This window comes from Lathyrus oleraceus, chromosome 1 (genome assembly GCF_024323335.1).
Source record: "Lathyrus oleraceus cultivar Zhongwan6 chromosome 1, CAAS_Psat_ZW6_1.0, whole genome shotgun sequence".
Taxonomy (NCBI): domain Eukaryota; kingdom Viridiplantae; phylum Streptophyta; class Magnoliopsida; order Fabales; family Fabaceae; genus Lathyrus; species Lathyrus oleraceus.
Window position 1 is genome coordinate 243,235,564 of NC_066579.1, and position 26,152 is coordinate 243,261,715.

General features: G+C 39.0%; 1 protein-coding gene across 1 annotated transcript in view; it reads left to right on the top strand.

Moving 5' to 3' along the window:
- The first annotated feature begins 645 nt into the window (after nt 1-645).
- The window catches only part of LOC127101651 (uncharacterized), a 40,732-nt gene continuing 15,225 nt past the window's right edge, over nt 646-26,152 (top strand). Inside the window, exons 1-2 of the mRNA XM_051039123.1 lie at nt 646-1,023; nt 1,191-1,489. Coding sequence (XP_050895080.1) covers nt 646-1,023; nt 1,191-1,489 — 677 coding nt within the window. The remainder of the gene's footprint in view (nt 1,024-1,190; nt 1,490-26,152) is intronic.

Sequence of the window (26,152 nt, forward strand, 5' to 3'; positions counted from 1 at the left end):
CTACTTGATCAAAGTTGTGAAGCAAGATCAAGTGTGTGTCTTCTTGATCAAAGATGTTAAGCAAGATCAAGAGTGTGTCTTCTTGATTGAAACTGTGAAGTAAAATCAAGAGTGTGTTATTGAAAAGTATTTTCTTTTCTCAAGGGATTGTTGTTTAAGATCACAGGTGTGATTGTAGGAAAGTGAGTGGGTTCTCATATCTAAGAGTGCTTAGGTAGAAATTGCACGGGTAGAGGTTAGGTGAGAAAGACTGTAACTTGTTGAAGTGTACGGAGAGTCTTTGAACTGATTTTATTTTAGTGAATTTCCTTCCTGGCTTGGTAGCCCCCAGACGTAGGTGAGTTGCACCGAACTGGGTTAACAATTGCTTGTGTCATTTGCTTTACCATTCTGTATCTTTATCCTATTTGTGTTAACAGATATTAGTGTCATGACATTACCTTCGACATCTTATATCTGATACCAGAATTTCAAGTGGTCTTTCTGAGTTGGTAAAAAGATTTTGTTTTGTAAAACCCAATTCAAACCCCTATTTCTTGTGTTTTTCACACCTTCAATTGGCATCAAAGCTCCAATTCTGATTGTGATAAAAGTTTGATCAACATTTCACAGTGTTTAGTACCAATCCAGTTTTGTGTGAAAACAATGGCTACTGCTAACATTCTTAACAACAATGAAAGAGATCACTATAGTGAAAAACCACTAATTTTTGACGGTGAGAAATTTTATTATTGGAAAGATAGAATAGAAAGTTTATTTCTTGTTTATGATGTTGATCTATGGGATCTTGTAGTCGATGGCTACATTCACCCAATTAATGCTGAAGGAAATAATATAGCAACAAGTGCTATGACTGATCAACAGAAGAAAGATTTCATAAATCATCATGAGGCTAGAAATATATTGCTAAATGTTATCTCTTATACTGAGTATGAGAAGATAACAAACAAAGATTCTTCCAAATCCATATTTTACTCTCTGAGGATGACTCATGAGGGGGATGCTCAAGTAAAGGAGAAAAAGGTATTGGCCTTAATCCAGAAGTACGAGGCATTCATAATGGAAGATGATGAAACAATTGAGACTATATTCTCAAGCTTTCAGATGCTTGTTGCAAGACTGAAAATTCTGGACAAAGGATACTCTTCAGCTGACCACATCCAGAAGATTATCAAAACTTGTTAACGAAGGTTCTTAACAGCATTAGTCTTGAAGAACTTGTTAGTTCTTTAAGAAGCCACGAGATTGAGCTCGAGGAAGACGAACCTCAGAAGCGAGGTAAATCTGTTTCTTTAAAGTCTAAGCCTGAGAAGACAAAAGCTTATAAATATGAGGGAGAATCAGAAGGTTCTGATAAAGACTCAAAAGATGATGATGAGTTTTCTATGATTTCAAAAAGAGTCAACAAGCTCTGGAAGCACAAGCATAATGGTCAAGGGAAGTTAAGAGGAGCCAGAAGGACTGCTGGTCGTTTTGATTCTTCTTCTATGTAAGACCCCAATTTAGACCCTAAGATCCCTCATGAAATTTCATCATAAGCATTAGCATTGGGATCATACCCTGGCATCCTCCTTACCCCTCCTTCATTGGGTTTGTTTTGGGAGAGATCACCAAGCACTTTGTGATTATATCATACTTGTATTTTATCATTTTACTAACCCAAAATACCAAAAATATGCCTTTGTATCTATCTGACTCTTTTGTAGGTAAGGGACATGATCTCCTTGATTCATTAATCACATCTAGGGTTTGAGACCCTCATGAACAAAGAGCACAACCAAGAATTGATTCAAGAATGGTTATAAACATCATATGTGAGTCCCAATGTTCTCTTCATGATATATTGATCAAGTTTTCTTCAAGAGTTTGAAGGTGATTTGCCTTGGAAACCCTAGTTTGATTGGGTATCTTGAGTAACTTCTCCAACAAGCTATCTCACCTATTGATCAAATTTCTCAAGGTACACATCAAATTTCATCATATTATGCATATGTGATCTACCATGAGCCAAGAAAGTCAAGAGAATTGGAAGTTAGCAAGTTGGTTGATGGTGGTTGGCCAGATGAATTCATCTGATCAAAATTGGGTTTCCCTAGACCCTATCTCATACACTTTTCACCATATGAAAATAATTCCAAGATAAAACTTGCTCTAAATGACATTATAAACAACTTTAATGTTGGGACCTAGATCTAGTTTTTCTTGGAAAATCATTTTCTATGTTGAAACATTATAGGTCATTTTGTCTAAACCCTAATTTGAAAGTCAACTTCCCAAGGCCATAACTTGCTCAATTTTTGTGAGATGAAAGATTTCCATGTTGCACAATCAAATTCAATGTGTCTACTTCAACTTTGATGTTTGGAGTGGGCTAATTCAACTTCTTTGAACATGTGATATGATGCTACATTATAGGTCATTTTTGACCTATACCATTGATCAAGTGATTTTGCCAAACTTCAAAAATGCATAACTCTATTATTGAAAATCCAAATGACATGAAATTGGTGACCATTTTAAAGGTCTTTGATAGAGATACAACTTTTATGAGGACACTTTTCTCATTTGAAGCTCCTATAAAAAGTTAAGCAAGGTGGAATATTGAGACATATGGCTTGACACTTAGAAAAAAAATTATATGTCAAAGTTTTCCAAACTTCCACCTCAAATATCTCCAAGTTCCATGATCCAAATGAAAAGGTGTTCAACATAAAACTTGTTCCTCTTGATCTCACCTTTCTAAAGAGCTAAAATTCATGCATTTTGGATGAGAAATGCAGAGGTTGCGCATGGCTTAAACAAGATGGTATCATGTGGCATGGATCAAACTTCAAATTACAATGCTCAATTGCCTTGAAATCCAATCCATCTCCAAAGCATCTGAACTTCATTTTGGACTTTCAAACAATCATTTCACGGTCCTATGCACGCCAATGCACCATGCTTTCATCATTTGCCAATTTTGGAAAGTGAAAATGAGTGTGCAAATATCATCCAATTTCTCTATAAATTGAAGCCCTTATGCTCAGAATTAACACACACACTGCGCCAGCTTTGAATCCCCATTGCAAACCCTTCACATTAAGAGGATAAACCTGAAAATTCAGTTGAATTTGAGCTTGAATCTCCAATGTTTTGGAATTCAATTCTCCAGGAGTCCATTGATTCTAAGCCTTTCCATTCCTCTTCTGCAAGCAATTGAAGTGAAGCAAAGCACGATTTAGATCAAGATCTAGCAAGCTCAAACCTCTATTGAAGGTAATTTGCAGAGAATTTGAACTCTTCGATTCTCATTGTTTCTTGCTCAATTCCACTAATTCTTGTGATGTCTGAAGTCCTACCAATATAGGCAAGGTGTTTGAGTTGCTTTGAGATCAAATCGAAGCAACTCAGATCATGAACCTCATTTTTCAATTCCACATATCTCTCAATATAGTTGGAATTGGAAGAAATGGAGGTGATATTCGTGCTCAATGATGTTTTCTCTTTAAAATCATGTCTCTGTTTGAAATTTTGGTGATGGTTCATGATGACAAGTCCGACGAAGCTCGTCGGAGAAGACAACTAGAGCTCTGGCTTTGAACTGATGTGTCTTTGGTCTAAACCGTGTGATCCAACCTCCACGTTTTAATCTCAGCCATTCCTTTTGATTACTCATGTTACAGCGCGCTTGACTAAGGTGTTGGTGGAACGCCCATTGTGGATCAGCATATCTGCCACCTCAATTAATGTGGGAGATCTGATGGTCCACGTATTTTAGCATTTTCTGAATTTCCATTTAATTCCATTTTCTTCAATAATTCATAATAAATTTAATATTGATCCAAAAAATATGGGACTTTCACCAAAAAAATTCAAATAGTTTTCTCTTTCATATTCCAAATTAAAAAGATTTTTTGGATCATTATTAATATTTTTCAGGAATTAATTGATTTTTCATTTGTTTTTAATTGTTTAAAAATATTTTTAAGTGTCCAAAAATGATGATTTTTTTATCCAAGGTCCTTTGTTCTTATTTAACCTATGATAAATCACATGGCCATTTATTTGGTGTTTTGATGTGATTTTAGGATTTGGACAAAACATATTTGAATTTAATGCATTATTTTAATATTTTAATTGAATAAATTCCATTTTAATTATGTTGACCATTTGGATTGACTTATTTGAGTTTCTCATTTGTTGTTGGGCCTTGGTCAAGGTTGACATGACTTTGTCAAGTTAATATTATTGAATTTAGGGGATTGATGGAATGTACATTCCATCTCCCAAAATGAATGAATAATATTAATTTGGTAAAAGTCCTCCTTTGACCAATTTGTAATCTCATTCATCCCTTTCCCTCTTCGTCTAATTACCCTTCTATATTCATTCATTTTCAATTGGCCAATGACATCTCAAAGTCCTAATGCTAGTTGATTGAAAGATTAACATGAGTATGGATGAGATTAGGCCACATCTTTTGCATATTTTTGTGTGTGAGATATTTAATGAGCATAGTTCTTAATACTATGTCTCCAACATGCATTAACACCAAAAGTTTATTGCTCGACCTTAAATAGTTGTGACTTCTACATAAGTCCAATTACGATTGCTTAACATACACGTTAAATTTGTGACACAAAAGGCATAAGCATTCTAGTTAGTGAGATTGTAAGTCTCCCCTCTTCCATGGTATTGTGTGAAAACTTGGCCTTCTTTCCTTCCTTTGGAAGATGTTTTGGTTCAAGGATCCATGCTTTTGTCAATTGGGTTGACTGTTCTCCAAAGAATGTCTTGAAATTAAAAAGAAGCAAAACAAAACTAACTATTAACTTTTACTTTCAAGCTTTTACTTTTAATGCAATTTACTTTTATTGTTCTATTATCATTTGTCATTGTACATATCATTCTAATTGTTTATGTTTATGCAATTTTCACTTTGTCCACTTGGACCATATTGTGTGATATACTTTGTTGCTTTATTTGTTTGATTGGTCTTTAACCATTAATGCACATAATAATAACAAAAACCCTAAAAGACTTTGAGTGGACAGTTGATTTGAGCTTGCCCAATTGGACTTAGAACTTAGGCAACATTCCTTTGCTAATGGACTTGGCCAATGCCAATTTGTTGAAGAACCAAGAGCTTGCAAGATTGAATTCATCTGCTACATCATTCAAGATCTCTCCAAATTCATTTGCAACATTGATCATTATTAAGCTGTTATGTGGAACCTGTGACTTGTGGAATTCATCTGCTATATAGGATATTTTGAAGAAGATCATGAAGTGGATAAGCTTGGATGAGGCCATCTTTATTTGATGTCTTTGCTCTTCAAGATTGATATAATTGTACATATGTGTGTTGCTTGATTCTAAAAAGTCCAAGGGAATTTTGGGTTTCTATTGACATACTTGTCTATTGGATTTTGCTCCCATTTGGTCAAATCTTTTCAACTTTAAACTTTTAAATTTTTGTGCATAGGGTAGTCTCTTCATCTTCTCCCCACTTCTTTAATTTCAAAATCTCTCCCTCCATTTTCAAAACCTTATTTGTGTGAACTATTTTGTTCTAAACTTTGATCACTTTTGCAAAAGGTAGAAACTTTGGCCTTATGCCATTACATTTTCAAACTTATCTTCTTAAATCAAAACTTGTAAAATGGACTTAACTATACTTGACCTAAACTTTCAAAAAGCCAAAAAGAACTAACTCATTCAAACCATTTTAGGCCTTTGTGCCTTTCAAGCTTAATTTTTGTTAAAACCAATATACTCACTTTGAAATTTCTAACACGAACTACGAGGTTTTGATCCCTCATTTTTGTTGGTACGTAGGCATAAGACCGAAGGTCTTGTCAAACAGAAAAATATAATTAATGAATTCTTTTCTCATCCCCCCATTCTATTTGTTTGTAAACATCACTTTGTACAAAATACATATGCACACAAAAAGGGCTCCCTAGGAGTACCTAGGACACTTTGGGTGCTAACACCTTCCCTCTGTGTAACCAACCCCCTTACCTGTGATCTCTGATTTTTATTAGTTTTTATTTGAAAACTTCTTACTATTTGGGTTTTGTTCGTACTTTTTCCCTTTTCCCATGGAAACAATAAAAGCGCGGTGGCGACTCTTGTTAATTGATCTCTAGCTTGTCAATAGGTTAATGATCATGAATTTCCCACTACAAAAATAAAGTGGCGACTTTGATGGGGAGGAGTCTCCAGTGGGTTTAGCCTACTTTTTGTGTGAATATATTTGTATATATGTGATGTTTGTATATATGTATGTGTGATATAATCTGCTTGCTGTGCTTGGTGATCTCTGAGTGGTGAGATAAGTTCTAACCCGAACTTGAGTGAAATTAAGATAGGAGGATTGTATAGTCATGTTCGACTTGTGTGGAGTAGTCCTTAACAAGTTGGCTTGAGATCCATCTGCTCAGTGGAGACTCCTTTGGATTTGGAAATGTCACACAAGTATTTGTGGTTAGGCATTGCTATTTCTAATTGGTGTTCTTCTGTGCTTTAGCCAAGCTGACTCACCAGTACAACACTTGAGCTAATCGTCCAAAGATCATGGAACACCTTGAGCAAGAGAACCGAGATTTGAAAGAGGAGATTTCCTGACTGAATGCCATGATGGAGTCAGTTCTTGTTGCCCAGAGCCAAGCTTCTCCAACACCTGTAACTCCTCCCACGAGGACTGTCATTTCTGATGTGGTTACCTTTACTGTGCTTGCTGCCACCGCCCACTTCGCTCTGAGTTTGCCTGTTGGATTCCCTTGGGGAATGCCACCCAATTTTGTGCCAGAGGGTTTCACTCCCACTTTTGCTTCCATGCCGGCATCTAGCCCGGTCATGTTTGTGCCACCTCCCGTTGTGCATACTTTGTCGCGTGTAGAAGACACCATCTATCACTCCGAGCTATCTGAGGGCCTGGATGTCTATCAGAAGATGGATGAGATAAAGGACCAATTCCTCGAGCTGCACAAGGAACTGAAAACGCTGAGAGGCAAAGATCTATTTGGGAAGAGTGCTACTGAACTATGCTTAGTGCCCAACGTGAAATTCAAAGTGCCTGACTTTGAGAAGTATAAGGGAAACTCGTGTCCACTCAGTTATCTTGGGATGTATGCCAGCAAGATGTTGACCCAGACAGATAATGATCAACTGCTGATTCACTATTTCTAGGATAGCCTGACAGGTGTTGCACTCTGTTGGTATATGGGGATAGATAGCGCAAGCATCCGCACTTTCAATGATCTAGGTGAGGCTTTTGTGAAACAGTACAAATACAACGTGGATATGGCGCCAGATAGGGACTAGCTGAGGTTCATGTCTCAGAAGGATAAGGAGACGTTCAAAGAGTATGCCCAGCGTTGGAGGGAGTTGGCTACCCATATCACTCCTCCTTTGGAGGAAAAGGAGATGGCGAAAATCTTCCTCAAAACCCTGAGTTCATTTTACTATGAAAGCATGATCGCCAGTGCCCCCAGTGATTTTACCGAAATGGTAAATATGGGGATGAGACTTGAAGAGGGGGTCCGTGAAGGACGATTGTCGAAAGAGGAGGCGTCAACTAGCAAGAAATATGGGAGCAATTTCAGTAAGAGGAAGGATAATGAAACAAATGCAATAAGCTGTGGGAGACAGAGGAGGCCTCAAACTAGAAGAAATTTACCACCTCATCAACATCATCATCATCAAGTATCATCCTTCATTCCAATATTTTCAAACCAGCAAACAACACCAATTCAACAACAACATCAGTATCAAAATCAACGTCAACAACAACAACTGCAACAAAGAACGAACACCTACAACAACAACAATTCCAATAACAATCATCACCAGCAACAGAACTTTGAGAGGAAGAAGGTCTCTTTCGACCCAATTCCTATGTCATATGCCGAACTGTACCCATCTTTAGTCCTTAAGAATTTGATTCAACCGAGGAATCCACCACATATACCAGAACCACTTCCTTGGTGGTATAAACCCGAACTTCGCTGTGCTTTTCACCAGGGTGCACCTGGGCACGATATTCAGAACTATTATCCACTGAAACATGAGGTGCAAAAGCTTAAGAAGAGTGGCATTGTGTCTTTTGAAGACCGTGCGCCATAATGTGAAAGCTAATTCCTTGCCCGCTCATGGGAATTCTTCAGTGAACATGGTGGACGGCTGTCTAGGTGAGTTCAAAGTTTTTGATGTCCAGTTTATCCGAAGGTCTTTGGTGAAGATGCACAAAGATATCTGTTTGGTGAGTGACTGTGAACATGATCACGAAGGTTGTGATATTTGTATTGTGAACCCAAGGGGGTGTGTTATTGTGAAAAGGGATATCCAACGCCCGATGGATGAAGGCATGACCCAGATTGTCCAATCTCGTCATTTAGATGATGATGTTAATGTCATTGTTCCCATTTTCAAGCAACTAGAGCGGTTGGTGATTCAGTATGATAGAAAAAATAGCCAGAACATCGTCAATAGATCAGTTTCGGCGTTGGTTATACGGTTAACGGGCCCAGTCCCGTATGCATCTAATAAAGTTGTACGGTACCAGTACAATGCTATGATGATGGAGAAAGGTCAAGAGTGTTGGTGTAAGCCCTAGAGGCCAATACTTTTGGTACTTGTATCGAATTATCTATTAATAATAAAAGGCTTTTTCTTTATTATGGTTGATTAATAAAGTCCCTGGAATAGATAGTCCGTTTAATGTATTAAGTGTGACTTAATCATGAGAACACATTAAACATAAGGACACTGTTCTTAAAGTATCCGTAGTCGAGCTTTAATGTGAAGTGGGATAACATTAAAGCATTAAGACTATTATGTTTGTAGACTGATGATCACATCTCATGGATCATGGATAAAGAGTTGTCAAGTCTTAAACATAGGTATGAATATTAGGAGTAATATTTATACCGGATTGACCCGCTATGAGAATACTATATAGAAAGTTATGCAAAGTGTCATAAGTTATTCTCATGGTGATAATAGTGTATACCACTCTTCGACCTCAAACCACTATGGATCCTAGATGTAGAGTTGAGTGCCTTATTACTGATCCAACGTTATCCGTAACTGGATGACCATAAAGACAGTTGATGAGTACTCCACGAAGCATGCTGAGGGACATGAGTGTCCTAGATGGAATTTGCCAATCCTGCGTAACAGGATAAATGTCTATGGGCCCAATATTGAACTGGTCAAGGGTGACACGGTCTATACCTTGTGTTCAATATAGACATAAGGGCAAAGGGGTAATTATACACATAATTATTATCACAGGAGGTTTTGTCAGATCACATGACATTTTCGTGACTTGGGTAGCAGTGATGTGTTGCTAGATACCGCTCACTGTTTATTATGTTAAATGCGTGATTTAATATAATTGCCAACGCCGTGAAAACCTATAGGGTCACACACAAAGGACGGATTGATGAGAGATAGAATAATTAAGGAACATCGTAAGGTACGGTGTACTTAAGCAGAATACGAAATATGGTAAGGTACCAAATACTTAAGTGATTTTGGCATATTATGAGATATAGGCCAAAATGCACTTAAGTGGGCTTTTTGGCTTGAAGCCCACACAAGTGGTTCTATAAATAGAGCTCTTATGCAGAAGCTTTGTATGGGAATACAACACAACTGAAGAGTTGGAATTTCGTATCTCTCTCTCACTCAAAGCCTTCATTCATAACAGCTAGCACTGCGATTGAAGGAATCCGTTCGTGTGGACTGAGTAGAGACGTTGTCATCGTTCAACGTTCGTGATCGCCCCGTGGATCTGTATCAAAGGTTTTGATCATTATCAGAGATCTGCACCAAAGGTTTGAATCGCCACAAGAGGTAACGATTCTATCACTGATCATGCCCATTCGTAAGGATCACTAAATGGAGAAATTTTTAAATTCCGCTGCGCCTTGGATGGCTATTCTCCTACAGTGGTATCAGAGCCACTTACGAAACCATGAATCTGATAGCTGTTTTTGTTTTGTAATAATATGATTAAAACAGAATGAATCAAAGGTTAAATTGAGATCGATCAAGTTACGTATATGTGATATATGTAACCCTGATGCAAAATACATTATATATGATATAATGTTCTTGTTTCGTTCATTCAAAACCTCGATGATTATTTTCCTTTGAGCGATCAATGGTCGTTTGCTTCTTGATCCGACATTAGTATGGTGAAGCAATGACGTGTTGATCAATCATACTGAATTAACAATCGAGACGTGTTTGACGATTTGAAATTGATGCATTAGGGTTAGTGACGGCACAAGGGTTGTGTTGTCAGAGAGTTATGCGATTGGGGTTTGAACGCACAAGAGTTGTGCTTCCTAAACACTTTTTGGAACAGTGTTAACCGGTTAACGCGTATGGTTAACCGGTTAACGGAATGCGAAATAAAAATTTTGAGATTTTTTAACGGTGTTAACCGGTTAACGCATATGGTTAACCGGTTAACGCAAGGCGGAAAACAGTTTTCCAAGACTTTTTCAAACAGTGTTAACCGGTTAACGCATTTGGTTAACCGGTTAACGCAAGGCAGAAAACAATTTTTTCAGATTTCAAAACAGTGTTAGCCGGTTAACGCATATGGTTAACCGGTTAACGCAAGGAAATTTTCGCCCATTCGGCTAACTCAGTGCTTTAAAAGTGTCAAGTGTTGATACGAAAAGCGACATCGATTTTAAATGAATTGTTCATTAAAATGTGATGATCGGTCGTCGAAATTTAATTTGATTTTAATTAATTAAAGGAATTAATTATAATAATAATAAAGTGTTTATTATTGTCTTGTGGTGATCGGTTATGGCCCTAGTTTTCCTTTGTTTTGTTTTGGGTTTTTAAAATACGACCTGCGTATCGTGCCTCTCTCTTAATCTCCCAAATGTAACTTCTTTTCTCATCTCACTCCCTCGTATGTAAAACGAGTTTCTTTCATGTAATGTAATGATATGAAGAAAGCAAAGAAGTCAGTGCCAAAGGAGGACAACCTTGAAGATCTTGCTTGGAGAAGCTTAGATCGTTGTAGGTTAGCTTAGGTTCTCTCATTGGCTTGGGAGAACAATTGCGCTAGGGGCCATAACTGTTTCATTTTGTTTGTATGTATGTTGATGCATGTGAATGTATGTTGATGCATGTGAGAGACGGTTTATATGATAAACAAGCCGGTGAGATCAGAAAAATTGCAATTCCCTCAAATTAAATATTAAGTTTATGCTTTCCAAGTTTTAACACTCATCAAGACTAGTAATGGATAATGTAGGTTTCGCCTACGCGAGGTGCATGATCTATATATTAGTAAGGTGCGATGGGATAATTGTAATATCCAACTGTTAAAACAATGGGTCAAACTTAACTAAACAAATTATAATAATATTATATGTGTTTGCTTTCCAAGTTTTAGCACTCATCAAGATTGGTATAGGATATGTAGGTTTCGCCTACGCGAGGTGCATGTTCTATATTAGTAGGGTGCGATGGGATAAATGTAATATCCAACTGCTAAGACAATGGTTCAAACTTAATTATAATAATATTATATATGTTTAGAAGCAAGAGTTGGGAATAATCCATATGATGGATTAGAATAAGGAGTTATTCACCCAACTGAAATTTTCGAGAGTTGTATGAGATACAATCGGGAGGAGTTCCTACCTAAAATAACCTAGTTTTGTGTAATCCGCCTACGCGGACTTAGAACGAAGTGAAATATGGATCTCGACCCACTAGAAAATCTTCCAACGGGATTTTCCGAATCAGATGATGAGGGTCATTTGTTTTGAGTAAAATAGTGGGAGCATATTTAATTAAAGGCCTAATTGAATATGTCAATGATACTTATATTTTCATTAATCCTTATGTAGATTACCATGACAACAAACACCTCTAACAACATTCTGCGATCAATCCTTGATAAGGAAAAATTGTCTGGGACAAATTTTCTGGATTGGCACCGAAACCTGAGGATTGTCCTCAAACATGATAAAAAGCTGTATGTCTTGGACACACCTGTCCCTGAAGAGGAACCTCCTAGCTCTGCACCTAAGGCAGAAAGAGATGCTTATAAGAAGCATGTCGATGATGCCAATGAAACTGCTTGTCTCATGCTGGCTACCATGAACTCAGAATTGCAAAAGCAACATGAGAACATGTCAGCGTTCGATATGATCGAACACCTGAAGTTGCTCTATCAAGAGCAAGCAAGGCATGAGAGGTTTGAAGTTTCAAAAGCCCTTTTTCAAAGCAAGTTAGCTGAGGGAGCCCCTGTAGGTCCCCATGTACTCAAGATGATTGGGTATGTGGAAAACCTTGAGAGATTGGGTTTTCCCCTCGAAAAGGAACTTGCAACTGATTTGATCTTGCAATCGTTTCCAGATAGTTTCAGTCAATTTGTCCTAAATTTCAATATGATTGATATGGACAAATCTCTTCCTGAAATGCTCGCCATGTTAAGAACTGCCGAGGAGAATCTGAAGTCAAAAGGGAAGTCCATTCTGATGATCAGAAATGGAAAGAGACAGAACAAAAGGCCCACTAAGCAGAGTGATAAGGGGAAGGGCAAGGAAGTTGCCAATCCCAGATCCACTGCTGCTTTGAAGCCTAGTGGATGCATAGCAAAAGAAGGCACCTGCTTCCATTGCGGTAAGACCGGACACTGGAAGAGGAACTGCCCAAAGTACCTGGAAGATAAGAAGAATGGAGTAGAGACTTCAACTTCAGGTATTTTTGTTATTAATTTATCTACTTCTGCATCATGGGTATTAGATACTGGATGCATTTCTCACATTTGTACAAATGTGCAGGATCTAAAAAGGAGTAGAGATTTGGCAAAAGGTGAAGTCGACCTACGAGTTGGCTATGGAGCAAAGGTTGCTGCTTTAGCCGTAGGAACTTTTGTATTGACTTTACCTAGTGGTTTAATAATTCAGTTAGAGAACTGTTATTATGTACCTGCAATTAGCAGGAATATTATTTCCATTTCTTGTTTGGACAAGTTTGGTTTTTCATTTATAATAAAGAACAATTCTTGCTCAATTTATTTGAATGATATATTCTATGCTACTACACAAGTGAACAATGGACTATATGTCCTTGATCTTGAAATGCCTATTAATAACATTAATACAAAAGGGTGAAACTATACGAGTTAAAACCAACTAGGTAAGAATATTAAAAACTCTTCGATCAGATCGAGGTGGTGAGTATTTAAGCCTAGAGTTTGATGACCATCTAAAAGAGTGTGGGATCCTATCCCAACTCACTCCTCCTGGAACACCCCAATGGAATGGTGTGTCTGAGAGAAGAAATCGAACCCTGTTGGACATGGTCCGATCCATGATGAGTCAAGCCGATCTTCCAAACTCCTTTTGGGGACATGCGTTGTTGACCGCAGCTTACACACTTAACCGTGTTCCATCCAAAAAGGTTGAAAAGACACCATATGAGATATGGAGTGGTAAGAGACCACATATGTCTTACATGAAGATTTGGGATTGCAAAGTTTATGTGAAACAACAAATTTCAACTAAGCTTGAGCCCAAATCTGACAAATGCTTATTTGTGAGGTATCCTAAAGAAACAAGAGGATATTATTTCTACAATCCTTCTGAGGGCAAAGTGTTTGTCGCTCGAACTTGAGTTTTCTTAGAAAGGGATTTTATTTCCAAAGGAATCAGTGGGAGGAAAGTAGAACTTGAAGAAATTCAAGAATCACAAAGTATCGATACACCTATGGAGGAATTAGAGCAGGAAACACAAGTAGTTGTGTAAGAGCAACCTGCTCAAGTAGAACAGGACCAGCGTAGGTCAGGAAGGATACGTCACCTACCTGAGATATATGGATATCTAATCAAGGTGATGTATTACTCATGGATCAAGATGAGCCTGTGAACTACTCATGGAATCTTCGCCTTGATGAAACAGTAAGACTGTATGGATTCATCAAGAACGAAGGTGAGCCTTGTGTCTACAAGAAGGTTAGTGGGAGCATGATCGTATTCCTGGTATTATATGTAGATGACATATTACTCATTGGAATCGATATCCCTACCCTGCAACAAGTAAAGTCTTGGTTGGGGAAATGCTTTTCTATGAAGGACCTAGGTGAAGCAGCCTATATATTAGGAATCAGAATCTATAGAGATAGATCACAAAAACTGCTTGGCCTAAGTCAGAGTACATACATAGACAAAGTGCTGAGACGCTTTAATATGAATGATTCCAATCTGGTTATGTGTTTTGCTTAAATGGTGGCACTGTGAGCTTGAAAAGTTCAACGCAAGATGCAGTTGCTGATTCTACAACTGAGGCCAAGTATATTGCTGCCTTAAGTGCAGCAAAGGAAGCTGTTTGGATCAATAAACTTGGCATAGTGCCTAGCATTGTGGATCCCATTGGTCTCTATTATGATAACAATGGTGTTATCGCACAAGCTAAGGAGCCTGGATCTCACCAACGATCCAAACACATACTTAGACGTTGTGTGAAAATATGTAAAGTACTTACACTAGACAATATAGCTGACCCACTGACAAAGCCTCTTGCGCAGCAGAAGCATGATGGCCATACTAGATCAATGGGCATACGGGGTATGTCTGATTGGCTCTAGTGCTAGTGGGAGATTATTGGTGTAAGCCCTAGAGGCCAATACTTTTGGTACTTGTATCGAATTATCTATTAATAATAAAAGGCTTTTTCTTTATTATGGTTGATTAATAAAGTCCCTGGAATAGATAGTCCGTTTAATGTATTAAGTGTGACTTAATCATGAGAACACATTAAACATAAGGACACTGTTCTTAAAGTATCCGTAGTCGAGCTTTAATGTGAAGTGGGATAACATTAAAGCATTAAGACTATTATGTTTGTAGACTGATGATCACATCTCATGGATCATGGATAAAGAGTTGTCAAGTCTTAAACATAGGTATGAATATTAGGAGTAATATTTATACCGGATTGACCCGCTATGAGAATACTATATAGAAAGTTATGCAAAGTGTCATAAGTTATTCTCATGGTGATAATAGTGTATACCACTCTTCGACCTGAAACCACTATGGATCCTAGATGTAGAGTTGAGTGCCTTATTACTGATCCAACGTTATCCGTAACTGGATGACCATAAAGACAGTTGATGAGTACTCCACGAAGCATGCTGAGGGACATGAGTGTCCTAGATGGAATTTGCCAATCCTACGTAATAGGATAAATGTCTAAGGGCCCAATATTGAACTGGACAAGGGTGACACGGTCTATACCTTGTGTTCAATATAGACATAAGGGCAAAGGGGTAATTATACACATAATTATTATCACAGGAGGTTTTGTCAGATCACATGACATTTTCGTGACTTGGGTAGCAGTGATGTGTTGCTAGATACCGCTCACTGTTTATTATGTTAAATGCGTGATTTAATATAATTGCCAACGCCGCGAAAACCAATAGGGTCACACACAAAGGACGGATTGATGAGAGATAGAATAATTAAGGAACATCGTAAGGTACGGTGTACTTAAGCAGAATACGAAATATGGTAAGGTACCAAATACTTAAGTGATTTTGGCATATTATGAGATATAGGCCAAAATGCACTTAAGTGGGCTTTTTGGCTTGAAGCCCACACAAGTGGTTCTATAAATAGAGCTCTTGTGCAGAAGCTTTGTATGGGAATACAACACAACTGAAGAGTTGGAAATTCGTATCTCTCTCTCACTCAAAGCCTTCATTCATAACAGCTAGCACTGCGATTGAAGGAATCCGTTCGTGTGGACTGAGTAGAGACGTTGTCATCGTTCAACGTTCGTGATCGCCCCGTGGATCTGTATCAAAGGTTTTGATCATTATCAGAGATCTGCACCAAAGGTTTGAATCGCCACAAGAGGTAACGATTCTATCACTGATCATGCCCATTCGTAAGGATCACTAAATGGAGAAATTTTTAAATTCCGCTGCGCCTTGGATGGCTATTCTCCTACAAAGAGGTCACGTTGCCTACGACCAGTTCAATAGTGAGCATTGCAGATGTTACGAAGGTGACCTGCAGTGGTCGAGTTTTTGGACCGGTGATCCCGGAGAATAAGGAAGAATTGATTGTTGGTAAGAAGGCGGAAGTGCCTAGTGTAGATCCTATTGGTTGTTCAAGAAATAAGTCTGATGAATCCAGCAATTTGAAAACTAATAGTGATGATGATGAGGTACTCTGACTGATCAAGAGGAGTAAATTCAATGTGGTTGAGTAGTTTCTCCAGACCCCCTCTAAGATTTTCGTGTTGTCTCTACTTTTGAATTTTGAAGCGCTCAGAGAAGCACTCTAGAAAGTTCTTGAACAGGCATACGTGGAGCAAGATGTTACTGTGGCTCAATTTGATCATATTGTAGCCAACATCACATCATGCAACAATTTGAGCTTTTACGATGAAGAACTCCTTGAGGAGGGAAGAAATCACAATCTTGCTTTGCATATCTCGATGAATTGCAAGGAAGAGGCTTTGTCAAACGTGCTAGTAGACACTGGGTCGTCACTCAATGTGCTTCCAAAGTCAACATTGTCAAAGTTATCTTATCAAAGAGCTCCCATGAGGTATAGTGGAGTAATTGTCAAAGCCTTTGATGGCTCGCGCAAGACAGTCATTGGAGAAGTTGACCTTTTTGTCAAGATAGGTCCGAGTGATTTTCAGATTACTTTCCAGGTAATGGATATTCACCCAGCCTACAGTTGTTTGTTGGGAAGGCCATGGATTCATGAGGAAGGGGCTTTTACTTCCACTCTGCATCAGAAGCTCAAATTTGTCAAGAATGGCAAGTTGGTGATTGTGGGAGGTGAGAAAGCATTGTTGGTCAGCCATCTGTCATCTTTCTCCTATGTGGAAGCTGAGGATGAGCTTGGGACTCTGTTCCAAGCCTTATCTAGTTTTGCTGAGAAGAGAGTTGGGGCACCTATGTCCTATCTGAAAGATGTGTGGAAGATTGTGGAAGAAGGTCCTATTGATCAGTGGGGGCGTGTGGTAGAGGTCGCCGACAACAAAGGAAGAACTAGTTTGGGGTTCCAGAAGGGCTCGTCAACCGTTAGATCTGAAGAGATGCAACTCAGCTTCCGTAGTGGAGGGTTCATTCATGGGAATGAACAACACTTAGCTGTTGTGCTAGAGGACAATGAAGAGGAAGACTGCACCAACTTTGTGACGCATGGACAAACATGCAACAATTGGACTGCTGTTGATATTCCTGTTATTTTACATCGATCTAAGTAATTGCCTTTTATATTTTAAAATCCTTCTCCTATGCCTAAGGGAGAAGTGAACATTGTTAGGGCATTTTAAATTGATCATCAATAAAATTAATTCTATTCATCCACATCTTTGATGTTTATTTTCACTTTTTTCTTTATTCTGAAAATGGTAATCACAAAAAACATAAATAGACGATATGATTCTCCATCTGCATAATATTTGGTCACAAATTCACTTCTCTAAAATCAAAATATCAAATCATTATGCAGGTTGGTTCCTAACCCCATTGAATACAATGATCCTTCTCCTTCTCCAAATTTTGAATTCCCTGTGTTTGAGGCCGAGGAGGAAAGTGATGTCGAAGTGAGTGATGAATTGTCTCGTCTTCTTGAGCAAGATGAAAAGATTATTCAGCCGTTCGTAGAGCAGATTGATCTAGTCAACTTGGGTTCTGCCGATGATGTGAAGGAAGTCAAGATTGGGTCTCAATTGTGTCAGATGCTAAGAAGGGGTTGATTGATCTTCTTCGAGAATATTCAGATGTGTTTGCTTGGTCCTATCAAGATATGCCTGGATTGGATTCTGATATTGTGGAGCATAGATTTCCATTAAAGCCATAATGCCCGTCAGTTAAGCAGAAGTTGAGAAGAACGCATCCTGATATGGGTGTGAAAATCAAAGAGGAAGTTCAGAAGCAGATTGATGCCAGTTTCCTTATGACCGCTGAGTATCCGCAATGGGTGGCCAACATTGTGCCTGTACCGAAGAAAGATGGAAAAGTCCGCATGTGCGTTGATTATAGAGATTTGAATAAAGCCAGTCCGAAAAATGATTTCCCTCTGCCACACATTAATATGTTGGTAGACAATACTGCTAAATTCAAAGTCTTCATTTATGGATGGATTTTACGGATATAATCAGATTAAGATGGCACCCGAGGATATCGAGAAGACCATATTCATTACACCCTGGGGAACATTCTGTTACAGAGTGATGTCTTTCGTTCTAAAGAATGCTGGTGCAACTTACCAGAGAGCAATGACTACTCTTTTTCATGATATGATGCATAAAGAGATTGAAGTATATGTCGATGACATGATTGCTAAATCGATTGATGAAGAGGAACATGTTGAGCATTTCTTGAAGCTATTCCAGCGTTTGAGGAAGTATAAACTCCGCTTGAATCCCAATAAGTGTACTTTTGGTGTTTGTTCTGGTAAGTTGTTGGGCTTCATTGTCAGCGAGAAGGGTATTGAAGTTGATTATGCCAAGGTCAAAGCAATACAAGAGATGCTTGCGCCCAAAACTGAGAAGCAAGTCAGAGGTTTTCTCGGCCGCTTGAATTATATTTCCATATTCATTTCCCACATGACTGCACATGTGCGCCTATATTCAAGCTTCTTCGGAAAGATCAGTCTTGTGATTAGACCGAAGATTTCCAGAAAGAATTTGATAGTATCAAGGAATATCTGGTTGAGCCTCCGATTTTGTCTCCACTTGTTGAAGGAAGACCGTTGATCATGTATTTGACTGTACTCGAAGATAGTATAGGTTGTGTTCTTGGTCAGCAAGATGAGACTGGGAAGAAGGAATTCACAATCTACTACCTTAGTAAGAAATTCACCGATAGTGAGACTTGGTATTTGTAAGACCTTAGTAAGAAATTCACCGAGGAGGGAAAAGACCACAATTTGGCATTACACATTTCAATGAATTGCAAAGATGATGCCTTGTCTAATGTGTTGGTAGACACATGATCATCACTTAATGTGTTGCCAAAATCCACTATGGCTAAACTTTCTTACCAGGGGCCTCCCATGAGGCAGAGTGGAGTGGTAGTTAAAGCTTTTGATGGATCATGCAAAACTGTGATCGGTGAAGTAGAGTTCCCGATCAATATTGGACCTAGTGATTTCCAGATCACTTTCCAGGTCATGGACATCCATCCATCATACAGTTGTTTGCTTGGCAGACCATGGATTCACGAGACAGGCCCCGTGACATCCATCCTACACCAGAAGTTAAAGTTTGCTAAAAAAAATTTGGTGGTGATAGGGGGAGAGAAGGCTCTCTTGGTTAGCCATTTATCTTACTTTTCCTATATAGATGCTGAGGATGAGATTGAGACTCCGTTCCAAGCCTTGTCTATTGTTGAGCCTTCAAGGAAAGGACCTTTTTCATTTGCTTCCTACAATGATGCTAAGTTGGCCATTGAGCATGGTGCAACTACTGGTTTCGGACAAATGATAAAGATGGAAGATAATAAATCCCAAGCAGGCATAGGGTATTCTTCAGGTGTCTCCAATGAGGGTGGGCTGTTCCAGAGTGGAGGTTTCATCCAGGCGGTTGAAGATCAGGAAGTTGTTGCCATTGTTGAAGATGATGAAGAGGAAGACCCTGGCAACTTTGTCATCCCGGTTGGAATCTGCAATCATTGGGTCGCTGTTGATGTTCCAACAGTTTTCCATAAGTCCACGTAATATGTTCATTTTGTTTGAAAACCCTTCTCCCATGCCAAAAGGAGAAGTGATGACATTATTGGCATATTAATACAATGATATTCATTCAAAAATTACATGTTAAATGTTTGTTTTTCCAAATTATTTTTCCCTTTTTGCTTTTGCATGAAATTGGTGATCACCGTAAAACCATAAAAAGAGAATAAAATCAATCTTTTCATCTGCATAATGATTTGCCTTGTTTGAATTCTGAAATCTCTTTTATACTCAAAATCATTATGCAGGTTAATCAAACCCATTGAACATAATGATCCAACGCCATCTCCCAACTTTGAGTTCCCTGTATTTGAGGCGGAAGAAGATGATGTTGAAAAGATTTCCGATGAGATTACCCGTTTGCTCGAGCACGAGGAGAAGATTACTCAGCCGCATCTTGAGAATCTGGAAACAGTCAACTTGGGGTCTGAAGACTGCATTCATGAAGTGAAGATTGGGGCACTCCTTGAAGAGTATGTTAAGAAGGGGTTGATTGAATTGCTACGAAAATATGTTGACGTCATGACTGCCACATGCGCGCCTATATTCAAGCTCCTCCGGAAAGATCAGCATCATGATTGGACCGAGGATTGCCAGAAGGCCTTTGACAGTATCAAAGAGTATCTGTCTGAGCCTCCGATCTTGTCTCCGCCTGTTGAAGGGAGACCATTGATTATGTACTTGACCGTGGTTGATGACTCTATGGGTTGTGTGTTGGGTCAACAAGATTAATCAGGGAAGCAAGAATATGTTATATACTACTTGAGTAAGAAGTTCACTGATTGTGAGTCTCGGTAATCACTACTTGAGAAGACATGTTGTGCTTTGGCTTGGGCCACTAAGCGTTTACGCCAGTATATGTTAAATCATATAACTTGGTTGATATCCAAAATGGATTTAATCAAGTATATCTTTGAGAAGCCTGCTTTAACTGGAAGGATTGCCCATTGGCAGATGTTGTTGTCTGAGTATGATATTGAGTATCGAGCTCAAAAAGCTATTAAAGGTAGTATCTTGGCTGACCACTTGGCACATCAACCAATTAAGGATTATCAGTCTGTTCAATACGACTTCCCGGATGAGGAAATTTTGTATTTGAAGATGAAAGATTGTGATGAGCCTACGCTCGATGAAAGGCCAGAGCCTGGTTCCCGTTGGGGTATGGTGTTTGATGGCGCTGTTAATCAATATGGAAATGGTATTGGGGCAGTGATTATTACTCCTCAGGGCACACATTTCCCTTTTACATCAAGGCTAACTTTCAAATGCACAAATAATATGGCAGAGTATGAGGTCTGTATTATGGGTTTGGAAGAGTGTGTTGATCTTAGGATCAGACATCTTGATGTTTATGGTGATTCGGCCCTTGTTGTTAATCAGATTAAGGGTGAATGGGAGACGAATCAGCCTGGCCTCATCCCATACAGATATTATGCGAGGAGGATTTCAACTTTCTTTACTAAGGTTGACTTCCATCATATTCCTCGAGATGAGAATCAGATGACGGATGCTCTTGCTACGCTTGCTTCAATGATTGTGGTGAAATATTGGAATGAAGTCCCCAATATTATTGTGATGCGCTTGGGTAGACCAACTCATGTATTTGCCATTGAAGAAGTGAAAGATGATAAGCCATGGTATTTTGATATCAAATGCTTTCTCCAAAGTCAGATTTACCCTCCTTGGGCATCTGTTAAAGATAAGAAGACTTAGAGGAGACTATCTGGCAGTTTCTACCTCAATGGTGATGTGCTTTTTAAGAGGAATTTTGACATTGTTTTGCTCAGATGCGTGGATAGACACGAAGCAAACTTGTTGATGACTGAAGTCCATGAGGGTTCATCTGGTACTCATTCCAATGGACATGCTATGGCTAAGAAGATGTTGAGAGCAGGCTAGTATTGGCTGACAGTGGAGTCTGTCTGCTACAAATATGTGAAGAAATGCCACAAGTATCAGATTTATGCGGATAAGATTCATATTCCTACGACACTTCTGAATTTTATTTCCTCACCATGGCCTTTCTCCATGTGGGGAATTGACATGATTGGCATGATTGAATCAAAGGCGTCAAACGGTCACCGTTTTATTCTCGTAGCTATTGATTACTTCACCAAGTGGGTTGAAGCAGAATCGTATGCGAATGTGACCAGGAAAGTGGTTGTGAAGTTTATCAAGAATCAACTCATATGCCGATATGGTGTGCCAGACAAGATCATTATTGATAATGGATCTAACTTGAATAACAAGATGATGAAAGAGCTGTGTAGCGAGTTCAAGATTACGCATCATAATTCTTCTCCTTATAGACCCAAGATGAATGGGGCTATTGAAGCTTCTAACAAAAACATCAAGAAGATTATTTAGAAGATGGTTGTTACGTACAAAGATTTGCATCAGATGTTGTCGTTTGCTTTGCATGGCTATCGTACATATGTCTGCACTTCGACAGGGGCAACCCCTTTCTCCCTTGTATATGGCATGGAGGTTGTGCTCCCTGTGGAGGTTGAGATCCCATCAACGAGAGTCTTGATGGAAGCCAAGTTGACTGAGGCTGAATGGTTCAGAGTCGTTATGACCAACTGGATTTGATAGAAGAGAAGAGGTTGACTTCCATGTGCCATGGTCAGTTGTATCAGCAAAGGATGAAGAAAGCCTTTGATAAGAAGGTCAAGCCTCGTGTGTTCCGAGAAGGTGACCTCGTGCTCAAGAGAGTCTTGTCTTTCGTGCCCAATTCTAGGGGAAAGTGGACTCCAAACTATGAGGGTCCATATGTTATTAAGAGAGCCTTTTCAGACGGTGCTTTGATACTTACAACTATGGATGGGGAGGATTTCACTTGTCCTGTAAATTCAGATGCAGTCAAGAAAGACTTCTCGTAAAATAAAACCAGAATAGCTCGCTAAGTTGAAAACCCGAAAGGGAGACTTAGGCAAAAATTAGTGTCTCTAGGAAAAAAGTTAGAGATATAAAAAAAGAATATATATATCCCACTAGATTGAGTACCTCACCTTGGGGAAATCTAGGAAAAAATTAGCGATTTGGCAAGTAACTGCATCCTGACAAGACTTTGTTCTACAAGCGTCTTCTGTCAAAGATTCTCGCTCAGTCATCGTCAACTGAAGCTTCAAATACATGGGATTCAGAGTTGGTGGAGAAATGGTCATTATGTTCAATGTAGCCCTTTTTTCCAATATATATCACTAATTTCAAATTTTTAAAGATCCATGGAGTCTCGCCATTTGCGGACTACCATTCTATCAAATAAATTTGAGCCTTTATCCAATTCTTTGCACTCTTATTTATTTCTGTTTAACAAATGTTTGCATGGTTTAATTGACAAATATCATCGATTTAAACGAATGAAGTTTTTATAAACTGTTTTTAAACATAGTGAACATTCACAATGACTGAAAGGATAAATGGAATGTCTTCAGTGCTCTCCCAAGGATAGTATGATCTCCCAAAGGGTAAGCCATTTGTTTATTTTCTGGCTTGATTGTATCCTCTTCATCATCTTTCAGGTTGTCTCCCCAGCGGGCGCAGAAAGAACAAAACATTATCAGATCCCTAGAGAGTCTGGAGTTTTGGCCTCAGTCTTTTAGAGATGTGTATACCTCTATATATGGCACTAGCATTTGTGTTTTATCAATTATCTAGTTGTCATCCCTTGTGTGGACTTACCTAAAATCCCTTATAAATTGATAAAAGTTGATATGCTACCTATTCACAAGGAAGTTGGTCTTTCTCAAGTATGAGTAGAAGTCCTCAGCGGAGTAAGCATGTGTTCCCTACAAAGCTTTTTTTTCTAGATATCTCCTCAGCAGTAGTTGCCTAGAGCAGTTGGTGAAGGGTTTGTTCCCTTTTCATCCCCAGCATGGCACATGTTGATGAAGGATTAACTTCCGATTCCCTCAGCCAAGACAATTCCTCTGGAGGTACTTGTAGTTTCTCCCCAGCAGGTTTGCCTACACCTCACCCCCAGTAGGGTTGCTTGCAGCAGATTATCCCCAGTATGGTCGCCTGCAGACCATCCCCTATAGGGTTGCCTGATCCTAGCTTGACATTGGTATCCCCTCCGAGTGGAAGACATTTTCCATTATTGAGGGATTTTGAGGAAGATGTGTTGTTTCCTTCCCCAACGGAGAAATTTATTCCTCCTCTCGTTAGCAGAGATGTCTCTTCAGCAGTTAGAAGAGAATGCTTGATTGATGTGTATCTGTTTGGTGATTGTTCTCCACGAAGTTTCATATCATCCTCTGATAAGATCCCCAGTAGAGTTCTTCTATGACATATCTTATTAATATCTCTGCATGTTCCCTAGCTGAGACTTTGCCTATCTTCAGCGATGGTTTGTATCTCCTGGTATTTGGACCATCCCCGCCAGAGTTGATTTCTCCTATAGGCCCGACCTTTCTCTTTTGAGATGTTATACCGGATGTCGGTTCGTGGCTCTTTAGCCTGTTTGTGTTCGATATGTCTGTCTGTCAGCATTAATCATACATAAATCACGCATATACATGCATAATCATAGAATTCAGATATTCATGTTGCATTTTATGCCATGTATCTTTGTTTGTTATCTCCTGCTGTTGGTGAAATATGTTTCCCCAAGCAGATGTTTGTGTCTGATCTCTCCATATAGAGTCATCCCCTTAGGCAGAAAGTGTCTATCTTTCTTTCTTCATTCCCCACTGAGTTATGTCCTCGTGGATCATTTTTGTTTGAGTTTCCTCCATTGTTGTGTAACTGGATGGAATTACTCCTCTGAGTTATATCCTCATCGGGTTGAGTCTTTGTTTGATTGTATCTTTCTAGTTGTTCCTAGATTAATTCCTTCCTTGTTTTTCCCCTGCAGTTCCCTGTGGTTTAGTTGTTCAATTGCTCAGTAACCAGTAATTGTTCATCTTTCCCCCAGTGGATCTGTGGCATTCTACCCAGTAACTGGTAGTTGTAAGTCCTATTTCTATGGATTTCTACCCAGTAACTGGTAGATGTAATCCCCTATTTGTAGGTTATCTTTATCCAATATTCGATATTGATATTCCTTCATTTTTTGAGTATACCACCCAATAACCGGTGATATATCTCTCGGATGGTTGCTTTTGCCAAGCAATTCATCCCCCGCGAGTCATCTTTCATTTACCCTTATTTGGTAATGATTGTTTCTCCTTTGGATTGGTCATCATTTTATACCCAATACCCGATATCCCGATGTCCTTTCTTTTCGGTTGATTTATCCTTTATTTAACCCAGTAACCAGTTGTGGATAATCTTCCATGCGAGTATGTTATCTATGTTCTGACGGTAATAGATAATATATCTCATGCACTCTTCAATCGAAGCCTTTGTTTTTCCCCAGTTGAGCAAGATTCATATTTCCTTGCGGAACCGAATGCCCATCCTATAAGTCGAGTTTGCTTTTTCATCCGTCCCTTTGGATGATGAGTGTCATGGATATGTTCCCAAGTCACGCCTGGTTGGTCACCTATTATATGCCTAGTAATCGGTATCCCTGGTGTTCCTTCCTTCTGCTCCCTATTATGACTTTTTGTCCCCTGTGGAGTCAGATTTTCCTGAGTTGAGATGTGCCTTTTTGGGCCCTCCTCGGATGTTTCGGATGATTGATATCTCTCACCCTTATATCGGTCTTATATATTCTTTCTCCCTGAGCATGTTGTTCTCTCACTCAGGAACCTGTGTTTTGATAGCATGTCTCTCTTTGAGTTTATTACCCAGTAGCTAGTAATATCTCGTTGTTTCTTCCTCAACTGAGTCCTGTGCGGGCATCTCCGTTTGAGCTTGGATTTTTATCCGATGTATCCTTTATGGATAGTTCGTGCTGTATTGGCATATTCCCAATACATGCATCTTTGCGTCAGCTCGAGTCTTTCCATCGATCTATCCCTTCGTGTCTCCCAACAAGTTCTCAAGTCGTGACCTGCTCACGCATTTTACCCTTATTTCTCCCCAGAGTCTCTGTCTCCCTAATGAGTGTATTACCCTTATGGATTTTCAGTTTCTCCTGATTTATTTTCCTTTGTGGCCATATTTCCCCACAGAGTATTAACTTTTGCATGCATACATCTGCATCATGAGGTCTCTTAGGGACCAAAATTCATCTCTTTGTTATTATTTAAGCCCATTCTACCTCGTTGAGACGAAGATTTTAACCTTCATATCTCCTCCTAGAATGACCTTAAATAGGGGCATCTGTAAGACCCTAATTTTGACCCTAAGATCCCTCATGGCATTATATCATTGCTCAATGCATTTTCCTCAAGGATCATAGCATTTGTGGCTCCTTAACCCTAGGGGGTGGGACTTGTGTGAGTTGGTTTGAGACCACCAAGCATGATTGTATTGTACATTAGTGCTTTTCTTATTTGTTTACTAACCAAAAGCACAAAAAT